This window comes from Lepus europaeus, chromosome 4 (genome assembly GCF_033115175.1).
Source record: "Lepus europaeus isolate LE1 chromosome 4, mLepTim1.pri, whole genome shotgun sequence".
NCBI lineage: Eukaryota > Metazoa > Chordata > Mammalia > Lagomorpha > Leporidae > Lepus > Lepus europaeus.
The window spans coordinates 10,057,559-10,072,852 of NC_084830.1; the positions used below are offsets into that span (position 1 = coordinate 10,057,559).

At 38.1% G+C, this 15,294-nt stretch overlaps 1 protein-coding gene across 1 annotated transcript in view; it reads left to right on the forward strand.

Moving 5' to 3' along the window:
* Positions 1–15,294, forward strand: part of DNAAF11 (dynein axonemal assembly factor 11) — a 113,461-nt gene that overhangs the window by 12,464 nt on the left and 85,703 nt on the right. The window contains exon 3 of the mRNA XM_062189450.1: positions 1,916–1,993. Within this exon, the coding sequence (XP_062045434.1) occupies positions 1,916–1,993 (78 nt within the window). The remainder of the gene's footprint in view (positions 1–1,915; positions 1,994–15,294) is intronic.

The window sequence follows — 15,294 nt, forward strand, 5'->3', positions numbered from 1 at the left end:
GTGCTGGGCCCCTGCAGCCATGTAGAGACCCAAAAGAAGCTCCAGGCTCCTGGCTTCAGCCTGCACAGTCCTGGCCATTGAGGCCATTTGGGGAGTGAACCAACAGATGCAAGATCTCTCTCTCTCTGATTCTGGATTCCAAATAAATAAATAAATCAATAAGAGAGAGAGAGAGAGAGTTCTTCCATCTGATGGTTCACTCCCCAGTTGGCTGCAATGGCTGGAGCTGTGCCGATCTGAAGCCAGGAGCTAGGGGCTTCTTCTTGGTCTCCCATGAGGTGCAGTGGCCCAAGGACTTGGGCCATCTTCCACTGCTTTCCCACGCCATAGCAGAGAGCTGGATCAGAAGAGGAGCAGCCGGGACTAGAACCAGCGCCCACATGGGATGCCAGTGCTTCAGGCCAGGGTGTTAATCCACTGCGCTACAGCGTCAGCCCCCGGAATAGTTTTTTCATAATAAGCATTTTTCCATGAACGTTCTGAAGTCCTGATATGCATAACAATGAGAGGGTAGGGGAATGCTATTTTGAACAGGTATTCTATTGTGGGCTGCAGTATTAACAGTGGTAATCTTAAGTGTTTTTCTTCAGGATGCAAACAAGACATCCCTGGCTATCATAATTCCTGGCACACAGAAACCTCCAAATTTTCTAACTGTTATGATGTTGCCAGAGAGCCTCTTGTAAACATTCGTGATGCTTAGGGTAATTGCCATGAGACACTTGTACTTTATTTTAAACTTCTTATTTTAAAGAGTGAATAAACTGGCACTCAGAGAGGAAAGCTACTGTTCTCAGGTCAATATGTAAGCATATGATGCTTCGTAAATTTCACGTGGACGATTCGTGGTCAAAATGGTGGTGATCTTGGTGTCTGCTCTTCATTATAATAACTGAGAAATGGCAGGGGAGCCATTGCTTAAGTGAGGCTACTTCAAATGCACACTCCTTAGCAGAGTTTTCTGCTAAGAACTGTTACGACACGTAATGATTGAGCATCCAGGTGTGGAGTCAAATTTCCTGGCTGTATAACTCAACCTTGGGCAAATGGATTCGCTCCCTGTACCTTGGCGTTCTCATTTGTAAAACAAACACAACTTACCCCTATGGGGTTATTATACAGATTAACTAAGATAATATATGCAAAATGTTCAAAATGCTCTGGGACATATAGTTAGCTATCAGCCATGTTGGTTACATGTTATTAGCTGTTCTAAAATGATGCCTTGATTTGTTCATACTCAATGTTTTGCCTGTGTGGGATTTCATGTTTATTAAAACTAATAATCCTATATTGGGTTGGCTTCAGTTTCAAGTAAAAGAAACTCAACTTCATGTGGCTTAATAGGGAGGAATTCTATCGTCTTACCCATCTGTAAGAGTGGAAGTTGGGCATATGCCAGGTTTGGTTGATTCCTTCTCTCTATGACTCTACCAGGCGTAATGTGGGCTTTGTCCTACAGCTAGTTCCCTTGTGATTGGTGTGAGTACCTGGAGGGAGAGTAATTCCTTTCTTATTAACATCCAGTAGGAAAAAGGAAATTCCCAAGCATTGAATATAGAGCTTGCTCTTTTAGCTGACTGAGAGTACTTGGTGTGCATACCTTGTCCTGGACCATATGTGTGAGCTGTCACCAGCAAGAGATACTGAATTGCTATGCACTGGCCAAGCTTGGTTAAGCCTAAGCCGTTGGATTGGGGATGGATAAAGACCATGGTCAAACCTGGATTCCATCTGAAGGACAAAGGAGGAATTGGATGTTGCATAGGCAATGGCAGTGTCTGACGTACAGGTGCAACAGGGTTTTGATAACCAGAATAACACCCCTTAAATTTTCTTATCATTTCCACTATGGATGAGGTGGAAATTTATTTTATCTTGAAGGTGAATTAATTACATTATTTGTATATTTCAGAAAATGTTAGCAAGCTCAAGAAACTTGAATATTTGAATTTGGCTTTAAACAATATTGAAAAAATAGAAAATTTGGAAGGTAAGAATTTTATTTTCTCTTGTTATGAATGAAAATTGAAATTTAAAATTAGATTTAAGTAGCACTTCATAAACAAGATGCACACTTTAAAATTAGTATTTTACATAAACCTTAAATTTACTAATCCTTATAAAAATTAAGACAATAAATTTACAAATGAAAGTCCAGTCTTCCCCTCTTGACCTAGTTCCTTTCCCAGAACTGGCCAGGGTTAACACCTAGATGTACAGGAGGTGGTTTGGTTTTATTTTGCTTTCTGTAGATGGAATTACACTATAATATTGTTTGGTAAGTTAATTTCTTCCCTGAAATCACCTTGCTCTTTTTGATATTCAGGAAAGGGGGCGGGGTGCTGTGTAACAAAACCATTGCAGAGTGATTTATCTAGCATTTGTCTGCAGAGGAACATTTGGGTGGATTCTAGCATTTTGCTATAATAAGCATGGTTGTGTAAGCATATTTCACATTTCACTTTGTGTACATGTGCAGTTTTTTTTTTTGCAGGGTTTTTAATTAGAAGTAGAATTCCTGTTTTTAAAACTGCATGTTTTGAAATGTACTGCCAAATCCTTCACCAAAAAGATTGTATCAGTTTATACTTGCACTAGTCCATGTGAATACTCATTGCTATACAATATCACAAATACTTTGAAATATATTTTTAATATAGGAAGACATTGTTATCTAATGATTATTTTAATATACAGATCTCTTGTTATTGAGCTTCCATATAAACTTTCAGATGTGACATGAATACTTAAATTTTTTCTTATGTGAATTTGAAGATATTTCATAGCTCTTAGCCACCTTTTATTGATTTGTCTTTATTTTTAATGTGCTTATAAATTCCAAATATTAATTCTTTGTCTTATATGTTAGAAATATTTTCTCTTGATCTACTGCTTTCATTTTATTTCAGTTGTGATACTGGAACCATGCAGAAGTCTTACTTTTTTTTTTTTTTGACAGGCAGAGTGGATAGTAAGAGACTGAGAGACAGAGAAAGGTCTTCCTTTGCCGTTGGTTTACCCTCCAATGGCCGCCGTGGCCGGTGTGCGGCGGCCAGCGCACCGCGCTGATCTGAAGCCAGGAGCCAGGTGCTTCTCCTGGTCTCCCATGGGGTGCAGGGCCCAAGGACGTGGGCCAACCTCCACTGCACTCCTGGGCCATAGCAGAGAGCTGGCCTGGAAGAGGGGCAACCGGGACAGAATCCGGTGCCCCGACTGGGACTAGAACCCGGTGTGCCAGCGCAGCAAGGCAGAGGATTAGCCTGTTGAGCCATGGCGCTGGCCAGAAGTCTTACATTTTAATATACCCAGTTATCAATCTTTTTTAATGTGGTTTCTAAAGTCAATATATTCTTATTAAGTTTTAGTTTTAATGATTTTATTTTTATATTAATCTCTCTAATCCATCTCAAATATTTCATGTAAAAAGAATCAAAATACTTTTTTCTTTTTAAAAAGTCTCTTAATTAAAATATTTGCAATATTTAGTTTTTAAAATTGGAATATGATTCACAAACTAAAGTTCACTATTTAAAAATAGAGTATTGCTGGGTCTTAGTCCACCCATACAGGATGGACTGGGTCTGAGGAAAGGTAAGTGCGCCGCTCGCCCGTTCCCCAGCCTCCTGATCCCGGAGACAATCAGACGCAGCGGGGAGCCAAGTCTAGCAAGGACTTACTTCGTGCATAACAGAACCTTTTAAAGCACAAAACTGCAGAGTCATTGGGGCAGGGCTAAGGACCAACCAATCACTTAAACGGTCATTTTACAGGGGGATTTCTATAGGACTAGCCATATGTCTATACACTTGTTACTAGTTTTGTTACCTCCCCTGATGTTGCACAGCCAATTAGTTTTAGTGGTAAACAACTTTGGATTCCGCCCACCTTACTTCCTTTGGGCACTATCATGTAACTAATTTCCCCACAGAGTATATTGATTTTTAGTATATTCACAGGTTGTACATCATCCATCATCACTATCCAATTCAGATATTTTTAGTTCCCCATATCTGGTAACATTCACTATATCTAGTAACATTCAGTTCCATTGCTCTTTGCCCTAGCAATCTTGAATCTGTTTTCTGTCTCCACAGCATTTTTCATTTTGAACATTTATTAGATATTGGAATCACATAATATATGTGGTCTTTTCTGACTTAGGTTCCTTCACATTGTATCATGTATCAGTATTTCTTTATATGGCTAAACCATATTCCATTGTATGCATACGCCACATTTTGCTTACCCTTTCATTAGTTGATGGACATTTCAATTGCTTCCATTTTTTTTGGCTATTAAGTATAAGATGGCTATGAAAATTCATGTGGACATACATCTTCAGTTAATTTGGAATATATTCATACTTAAGAATATTCCACTTTGACTATGACCTTGTCTAAATAAGATAGAATCGGCGAACTCAAAAGACTTCCATAGCCTTGGAAACTCGTGACTAGAGCCTAGGGAGATTACTGACGCCTTAAACAAGAGTGTCAAATTGTTAAGTCAACAACAGGAGTCACTGTGTACTTACTCCTCATGTGGGATCGGTCCTTAATGTGTTGTCCAATGTGAATTAATACTATAACTAGTACTGGAACAGTATTTTACACTTTATGTTCTGTGTGGGTGCAAACTGATGAAATCTTTACTTAATATATACTAAATTGATCTTCTGTATATAAAGATAATTGAAAATGAATCTTGATATGAATGGAAGGGGAGAGGGAGCAGGAGATGGAGGGGTGCGGGTGGGAGGGAAGTTATGGGGGGGGAAGCCATTGTAATCCATAAACTGTACTTTGGAAATTTATATTTACTAAATAAAAGTTTAAAAAAAAGAATGGAATTGCTAGGTCATATGATAACTCTACGTTTAACTTCTTGAAAAGATATCAAAAACAAACAAGCAAGTTTGCTAAACCTGTTTTCCAAAGTACTTGCACTTCTTTTGCATCACACCAGCAATTTATAAGGGCTCTAACTTCTCCACACCTTGCCAATTCTTGTTATTTTCTGTTTATTTGTTTTTATTGTAGTCATCCCAAAGGATGTGAAGTGGTATCTCATTGTGGTCATGATTTGCATTTACTTAATGACTAAAATGTTGAATTTTTTGTGTGCTTTTTAGGTATACCTTTCCTGTAGAAATATGTTTATTCAAAACTTGGGCCCATTTTAAAATTAGGTTAGTTTCTTTTTGCTTTTTTATGTTGAGTAGTAAGAGTTCTTTATATACTCTAGATAATAAATCCTAATTATATGGTTTGCAAGTATAGTCTTCCATTTTGTGGGTTTTCCTTTTGACTTGTTTTATGGTATATTTTGAACCACAATCATTCTTGGAATGAACTAAGAGTGTTTCTATTTTTTTTGAGAATTTTTGGGAGATTGGAGTGAATTCTTCCATAAACACTTGATTGAATGCATCATGAAACCATTTGGTCCTGGACTTTTCTTTATGGAAAAGTTTTTTGACTTTATATACTTATGATTAACTCTATGTTAAATAAAGACTTCAACAAATAGTAGGAAGAAAAGAAGAGAAAAAAAAAAACTGTTCCTGACAGTCAAGACTAGGGCTATTCAAGTCATTCCTTCTCATTTTTGTACTGTCAGTAGTGATGGCTCTTTTTTTTTTTTTCCAAGATGGTAGAGTAGCACTGGGTGGTCTGATCTAGGCTGGGCTAAATTAGTAGGAAAAAAGCAGAGAAAGTGCACTCTCAGGGTACAGCTGCAGGAAACTGAGTGGGAGGTCCTGCAAAATCAGGGGACATGGCCCTGACCTCTGTAGAAGGTGCAGATGTGCAGCAATGAGCACAAACAACAAAGGGCTCAGCTGCTTGGATCCAGAAAAAGCACCATGAGGTCAGACTGCAAGGGCTGGCCCCACTGTTGATACAGCTGGAGGGAGAGTCTAGTGGACTATCTTGTCTTTGAGTTCAGCCCAGAACCCTGATGGGACCCAGAACCCTCACCCAGAGGGAAAAAAAAGTGGCGTGTCTGTTTCTCCCTGTCTCACACCCCTACCCCCTCCCTCCCACACACCCACCCAGTGACCTGCGGCCAGCTCTGGGTGGGCTGGCACTATTTTAGGACATAAGCAGGTAGCAGCTGCTCCATCTCTCATGTGTGCACCCAGCAACTAGCGGGAATAGTCTCCACACAGATGGCAGAGGCAACCAAGGCAGTTTGAGTGCAATTGGTGGGGATGCTCTCCACCTTGTCAGCTGCAGCTACGTGGCAAAAGGTGGGGAGGGGGAGCCATCCCAATGGAAGGAAGTGCTACCTGTGGGGATGGGGACTCTTGCATGCACCCAGCACAATTGTGAAACAAATGGGGCTGTGGCCAGGGGGTATTGTGCATGCCTGTGTCCAGGGATTTTACAAGAGGGAAAGACTCACATTCCCCACTGACTTTGGATCAGGCTTGATCCACTAGGGCAGAACACATATGGGCAGCAGCTCTGGGAATCCCTCAGTCTCTCTGGGTGGGACAGTCTTGCAGGGTGGAGTGGGTCCTCTTGTACTCCTTGACCATGGGAAACTTGGGCATTGAGATTGTGAAAACACTGTGACTGTGTGAGAGGGGCAGGGTGTAGCTGGGTTTCTGGGAAGTCACTGGGTGCACACTCTTGAAGCACCTTGGTTGTCTAGAGCAGCTCATTGCAGTGGGAGCCCTGCTCACAGTTAGAACTGCACAGATCATTTGTGCAGTTCATACAGTTGTGCAGATGAGTATTGAACATGCTGGGGGTTAACACCTGGTTATTGCTCAGCTTGGAGGAGGTGAGGGGGTGATCACACCAGCAGAGGTGACCATTCCCCTCCCTTCTGTTAATCAGAGGACAGCTACCAGGCCCAACTTGGGCACCTCTTGGTACTCACTGAAGGTGCAGATACTCTGCTAAACCACAGAGGCGTAGCTCAAAGATAAAAGCCATTAGAGGAAAAAAACACAATTAACTCCACAAATGTCTAAAAATAAATGCAGAAATTCAAGAAACAAGAATAAGGAAGATGCCATGACCACCCTCAAAGGAACACATTTCAATATCAGAATGTGAACATGAAGAGATTGAGGAAATGCCAGAAATGGAATTCAAAAAATTAATCATATGTTTACTCAAACCAACCAGAAGCAAATCCACAGGCTAAATAAAACCACCCATGATATGAAAAATTTTCCCATGAAATTGAGATTTTAAAGAGAAAAGAAAATGAAATATTAGAAATGAAAAATTCAATATGTCAAATAAAAATGTGGTGGAAAGCCTTAATAAAAGACTTGGTGTGGAAGAAGAAAATATATCTGAGCTAGAAGACAAATTTCTGGAAATTATTCAGTCAGACCAAAAAAAAAGAAATTAGAAAATTAGAAAACTTAAAACAGTGTTGGAGATCTATGGGATACTATCAAAAGACAACACATGGTTTTAGGAGTTCTTAAAGGCGTGGAAAGAGAGAATATACTGGAAGGCCTTTTTAGTGATATATTTATATAAACCTACCCTAATTTGGAGAAAGAAAGGGACATCCTAGTACAGGAAGCACATATAACTAACAGACATGACCAGAAAAGATCTTCACCATGGCACATTGTAGTCAAACTTTCCATAGTATCACATGAGAGAAATGCCAGATTACTTACAGAGGATCTCCAGTTGGACTCACAGCTGACTTCTCATCAGAGACCCTGCAGGCTAGGAGAGAATTATGAAACATAGTCCTAGTATTAAGAGAAAAAAAAATTGTCAACCCAGAATACTGTACCCTACCAGAGCTCTCATTTATGAATGAGGATGAAATGAAGAGCTTCCATAGCAAACAGAAATTGAAAGAATTTGTCACCACTTGTCCAGCCTTATGAAAGATGCTTAAGGTTGTGCTACACACAGAAATACAAAAAGATAGTCACCATTATGACATACTGTGAAGACAGAAAATCCCCCAGTAAAAGTACCAAAGAAAACCAAAGTAAACAATAGGAATATTTATGGAAAAATGGCAGGGCCAAGTTGTTACTTATAAATAGTCATCCTAGACATAAAGGACCTCAACTCTTCAGTTAAAAGATACAGACTGGCCAAATGGATTAAAAAACAAGACCTATCAATTTGCTACTCACAAAATACATATCTCACTAAAAAGATACATGTGGACTGAAAGTGAAAGGATAGAAAAAGGTAGTCCATGCTAACAGAAAGCAAAAAAGGGCAGGTGTAGCTATCCTAATAACAGACAAAATAGACTTTAACACAAAAACTGTTTTAAAAGAGACAGAGAAGGGACTGTGCAGTGATTCAGGGATGAATTCACCAGGAAGATGTGACTGTAATAAATGTATACATACCCTATTACAGGGCACCTGGCTATTTAAAAGAAATGTTAATACATCTAAAGGGAGACATAGACTCCAATACAATAGTAATGGGGACATTAACACCCCACTTTTGCACTGTGGTATAGCAAGTAAAGCCACTGCCTACAGTGCCAGAATCCCGTATGGGAGCCATTGCAAGTCCTGGCTGCTCCACTTCTGATCCAGCTCTCTGCTATGGCCTAGGAAAGCAGTGGAGTACAGCACAAGTGCTGTACCTGCTTGAGAAACCCAGAAGAAGCTCCTGGCTCCCGGCTTTGAATTGGCCTAGCTCCAGCCATTGTGGCCATTTGGTGAGTTTACCAGCAGATGGAAGATCTCTCTCTGCTTCTGCCTCTGCTACTCTGTAACTCTGCCTTTCAAATAAATAAATAATTCTTTTTTTTTAAATAATGGCTCTCATACAGAAATCAACAAACCACAAATGCTGGTGAGGATGTGGGGAAAAGGGTACTCTAAATCCACTATTGGTGAGAATGTAAACTGGCGCACCCACTGTGGTATACAATATGGATATACCTTAGAAAGCTGAATGCAGACCTACTGTATGACCCAGCCATCCTACTCCTGGGAATTTACTCAAAGGAAATAAAATCAGCATATGAAAGAGTTATCTGTACTCCCATGTTGATTACAGCTCAATTTACAATAGTTAGGATATGGAATCACCCCAGATGTCCATCAAATGAAGACTGGATAAAGAAATTATGATATATATACACAATGCAATACTACACAGTGGTAAAAAAAAATGAAACCCTGTTATTTGCAACAAAATGGATGCAACTGGAAACCATTATACTTAGTGAAATAAACCAGTTCCAAAAAGACAAGTACCATATATTCTCTCTGATCTGTGGAAACTAATAGAGTACCTAAAAGATAATCTATAGGAGTGAAACTGATACTTTATGATGTGATATTTTTGAACAGCCCTTGTCTTTGCCTGTTGAGGAACAATGTTTTTGTTGGTTTGTTATACTTTTTTCTTCATAATATTTGTTGAATTCTCTATTTAGTGTAGGGCTAATCTTGTGAGTATAAAGTTAATTGAAAATAGATCTTTGTGAAAAATAAGAATGGGAATGGGAGAGAAAGGAGGAAGATGGGTGGGAATATGGGCAGGAGAGAGGTAAGATGGGAAGAATCACCATGTTCCCAAATTTGTATATATGAAATGCATGAAGTTTGTATTTCTTATATACAATTTAAAAAATTTATAACACAGTAAAATAAATTAGTGATGTCTTCTCTTTCATTCCTGTTTAGTAAATTTGAGTCTTGTCTTGGTGAATGTATCTAAGTTTGCTAATTTTGCTGATCATTTCAAAGAACCAAGTTTTCATTTTGTTTTTTTTTTCTATTCTAGTTTTTATTATATCTTTCTCTTTGCTTTGTTTGTTTGCTCTGTTTTTTACCATAATGTAAAAAGCTGGGTTACTTATTTGAGATATTTCTTTCTGTTTTGTGTGTGTGTGTGTGTGTGTGTAGATATGCACAAGTATGAACTGCCTATGAATACTACTTTCCTTGCATCTATTAAGACTTGGAATGTTGTATTTTGACTTAATTTGTCTCAAAGAATTTTCTGATTTATCTTGTGATTTCATCTTTGGTCCATTTCTTACATGGGAGTGTTGTTTAATTTCCACATATTTGTGAATTAAACGTTTTTTTCTCACTGATTTCCAGTTTCATTCCTTTGGGTTTACAGATCATTCTTTCTGTGATGGCAAGTTTATTGAGACTTTCTTTATGGCCTAATATTTGGTCTGTTGTAGAGGGTGTTCCATGTGCAATTGAGAAGAATGTGTTTTCTCCTATTCTTGGGTAGAATGCTTTAAAGTTGTCTATTAAATATAGATTTATTTTAGTCTTCTCCTCTTCTGTTTCCTTGCTGATGTTCTGCCTAGTTGTTCTGTCTATTATTGAGAACAGGTTATTGAAATCTCTATTGATGTTGTATTATCCAATTCTCCCTTTGCTGCTGTGTTTGAGGACTCTGCTATTAGATATTTATCTTTTAAAATTGTTTTAACTGCTTGATGAACTGATCCTCTTATCATTACAAAACATCCTTTGTTATCTTTAGTAAAGTATATTTTGTCTGATACTAGAATAGCCACACCAGCCCTTTATGTTGTTGTTACTTACTATTTGCATAGTGAAGCTTTTTCCATTCTTTGACTTTCTATTTGTGTCTTCGAATCAAAATTATGTCCCTTTTGAGCAACATATAGATGAGTCATGTTTTTATTTTTTTGTCTATCTGGTCATTCTCTGATTTTTAATTGGAGTGTTTATTACATTTACATTTAATATGATGAGTGACAAAGCAGAAATTATGTCTGCTATTTTTGCCCATAAATTTTGTTTCTGTGTTTCTGTAGTACAATTTTTATTTTTGTATGGCATTTTCTTTTGTAGCACTTTAATACCTTTTATTTCTGTCAGTATATAATATTGTTATTTTTTAAAAGGTTGCCATGGAAATTACAATCAACAAGTTAACTTATAAAAATTAGTTCAAATTAATTCAAATTTTATCTCAGTAATATGTAAAACTTTGCCCCTATATTGTTTTGTTCTCTTTTCCCACTTATACTCTTATTTTCACAAATTGTGTATTTATACATTATGTGCCCATCAACATAGATTTATAATTATTTCTTCCTGAAGTCATCATTTAAATAAGTTAGCAGAAAAACTAGGTACAAACAAAAATATATTTCTGTTGCATTTATATTAGCTTTGCTGTTGGTTTTTATTTTTTCATAGAAATTTGAGTTACTCTCCAGTGTCTTTTTTTTTTTTTTACAAATTATTTATTTATTTGAAAGTCAGAGTTACACAGAGAGAGAAGGAGAGGCAGGGGGAGAGAGAGAGAGAGATCGATCTTCCATCTGATGGTTCATTCCCCAGATGGCCACAACAGCTGGAGCTGTGCTGATCTGAAGCCAGGAACCAGGAGCTTCTTCCAGGTCTCCCTCATGGGTACAGGGGCCCAAGGACTTGGGCCATCTTCCACTGCTTTCCCAGGCCATAGCAAAGAGCTTGATCAGAAGTGGATCAGCCGAGACTCGAATCGGTGCCCATATGGGATGCCAGCACTGCAGGCAGCGGCTTTACCCACTACACCACAGCACCAGCCCCTATCCAGCATCTTTCATTTCAGTCGGAAGGATGCCCTTTAATATTTCTTGTAGGTACATATGCTAGTGACATGTTTTCAATTGTTGTTTACCTAGAAATGTCTTAGTTCCTCTTTTAAGTTTTCAAGAATAATTTTCCTAGATATAGATATCTTGATTGTCAATTTTTCTTTCCCACACTTCTGTCCTTTCTCCTTTCATTCCTTCCCTTCCCTCTTTCCTCCCTTCTTTCAATCTATCTATCTATTCCAATAACTTCCTCATTTAGTTTTCTTTGATCTCCCCTATAGATTGTTTTAACTGAATTCTAATTGATGTTTTGTACTTTTTAAACTGTATTCTGTTTTTCTTTATTTTTTTTCTTTCCCAAAGAAAACTTTTATTTAAGGAGTACAAATTTCAACTTTAGGAATATAGTGATTCTTCCCACAATACCCTCCCTTTCCTACTCCCACCTCTCCTCCTCCTCCCTCTCCCATTCCCAGTCCCATTCTCCGTTAAGATTCATTTTCAATTAACTTTATACACAGAAGACCAACTCTATACTAAGTAGAGATTTCAACAACTTGCACATAAACACACACACAAACTATTTGAGAACAAGTTTTAGAGCTAATTTTGATAATACAACTCATTAAGGACAGAGGTCCTCCATGAAAAGTAAATGCACAGTGACTCCTGTTGTTAATTTAGCAATTAACACTCTTATGTATGACATCAGTGATCACTCAAGGCTCTTGACATGAACTGCCAAAGCTATGGAAGCCTTTTAAATCCACAGTCTTGTTAGTATTTAGATAAGGCCATGGCAAAATGGAAGTTCTCGCCTCCAGAGAAAAGTACCTCCTTCTTTGATGACCATTTCTTTTCACTGGGGTCTCACTCACAGAGATCCTTCATGTAGAACATTTTGTGCCACAGTATCTTGGCTTTCCAGGCCTGAAATGCTTTCATGGGCTTTTCAGCCAGACCAGAATGCCTGAGGTCAGAGTGCTATTTAAAGCAATTGTCATTTTATTATTCTGCTGTGTGGACTGCTTCCCATGTTGGAATATTTTCTCCTTTTAATTCTATCTATTATTATTGCCAGACACTTGAACTTATTTATATGATCCCTTTAACACTTAATCTTATCTATATGATCACTTTAACACTTAATATGATCACTTTAACATTTAAGATAGCATTTTTACCACCCAGCTTAATGGGATTTGGGGTCCCATACCAAGTTTTTAAACTGTACCCTTAGAAATAAGTCTGTAGGAATGTATGCAGAACTATACAGCTTTAAAGTTACAAAATTCCTCCTCCTTCTCTTATTCCCACTGTTATTTTTTTACTGAGATAAATTTCAATTGACTCTATACACATATGATTCACTCTATGTTAAGTAAAGAGTTCAGTAAATAGTATGAAGAAGAGGGAAAAAAAAAGATGTTCCTGGACAGTTGAGTTAAGGGCTATTCAGGTCATTGCTTCTCAAAGTGTCAATTTCACTTCTACAGATTTTCTTTTAGGTGTTCCATTAGCTATTTTAGATCAGGGAGAACATATGGTATTTGTCCCTTTGGGATGGCTTATTTCATTAAGTATGATGTTTTCCAGATTCATCCATTTTGTTGCAAATGACCAGATTTCATTATTTTTACTGCTGTACAGTATTCAATAGTATACATATCCTATAGTTTCTTTATTCAGTTTTCAGTTGACAGACAATTAAGTTGATTCCATGTTTTAGCTATTGTGAATTGAGCTGCAATCAACATGGGGGTGCAGATAACACTTTTATTTGCTGATTTCAATTCCCTTGGGTAAATTCCCAGGACTTGGTTGTCTGGGTCATATGGTAGATCGGTCTATCTGAATAGATTTCTGAGGTATCTCCATACTTTCTTCCATAGTCGTTTTACCAGTTTACATTCCCACCAATAGTGGATTAGGGTACCTTTTCCCCAACATCTCACGAGCATCTGTTGTTTGTTGATTTTTATATGAAAGCCATTCTACTGGAGGGAGGTGAAACCTCATTGTGGTTTTGATTTGCATTTTCCTGATGGCTAATGATCTTCAACATTTTTTCATGTGTCTGTTGGCCATTTGGATTTCCTCTTTTGCAAAATGCCTGTTTAAGTCTTTTGCCCATTTTTTATTGGATTGTTTGTTTTGTTGTTGTGGAGTTCCTTGATCTCTTTATAGAGTCTGGTTATTAATCCTTTATCAGTTTCATAGCTTGCAAATAATTTCTCCCATTCTGTCAGCTGCCTCTTTTGCAAGGCTGGATGGGTGGTGACAAATTCTTTCAATTTCTGTTTGTTATGGAAGGTCTTTATTTCACCTTCATTCATAAATGAGAACTTTGCAGGGTAGAGTATTCTGGGTTGACTGTTTTTTTTTTTTTTTTCTCTTAAGACTTGGACTATATCTAGCCATTCTCTCCTAGCCTGTAGGGTTTCTGATGAGAAGTCTGCTGTGATTCCAATTGGAGATACTCTGAAAGTAATCTGGCATTTCTCTCATGCACATTAGATTCTTATCTTTATGTTTTACTGTGGTGAGGTTAATCACAATGCATCATGGTGAAGATCTTTTCTGGTTATGTCTATTAGGAGTTCTACGTACTTCCTATACTTGGATGGCCCTTTCTTTCTCCAAATTGGGGAAATTTTCTGCTATTATTTCACTAAAAAGTATTAGAAGAATCCTTTCTCTCTTTTCATGCCTTCAGGAACTCCTAGAACCCATATGTTGGGTCATTTGATAGTGTCATGTAAATTACTAACAATGTTTTTTATTTTCCTAATTTCTTCATCTTGTGTTTGGTCTGACTGTAAAATTTCCTGTGCTTTGTCTTCTAACTTGGATATTCCTTGTTCTGCTTCTCTGATTCTGTTGTTAAAGCTTTCCACTGTATTTTTTTTTTGTTCTATTGAATTCTTCATTTCCAAGTTTTCATTTTGATTTCTCCTAAAGATCTCAATTTCATGGAAGAAATTTTCCTTCGTGTTATTTATGGATTTCATTAGTTCATGCATTTGCTTCTGATTACTTCTAAGTAATCCTATGATCAATATTTTGAATTCCATTTCTGGTATTTCTTCAGTCTCATCATCTTCACAATCTAGTATTGAAGTGTTTGTTTTTTTGAGGGTATCATGTTGTGTTCCTTGTTCTTGTTTCTTGAACTGGTGCACTTGTGATTTGGCATTTGTGGATATACTCTTTGTTGTGGATATGTTCTTTTTTTCCTGTGGCAGCTTTTATATTTGTACTATGCCTTATATATGTACTATGTAGGTTAGTGGAGTATCTCCTTCCAGTGAATACCTAGAAGTGTGTGGTGTGTGTGGCCAGGGAGCTTTGTTCAGTTCTCCTGGGGGAAGGGCATGTCTGAGGTGACACACTCAAGTTTGCCATGGTAAATTTCCTTTTTTTAAAAATCAGAATGGAGGTTTGTTCTTGTCTGTTGGCATAGACCCAACTGAGCTCCTCTCCTCAAAGGAGATCAGTGCCTCGTGTAGCCCCAGTGGGTATATTATTCATCCACTGTGCAATAAGGACCACACAAAGGATCTGTGCAGTACTCAGTGTAAGCTCAGATTCCCAGGAATGTCCCTCACCAGGTAACCAGGGAGGCATGAGCACATGGAGCCTCTCACAGTGACTGCCCCATGTGCCAGTCACGCCCTGGGTCCTCCCACGTGGCCTCAGTGTTTTCAAAGTCCCAGCACTCAAGCCTCCCACAGACAGGAGCCCCCAGCC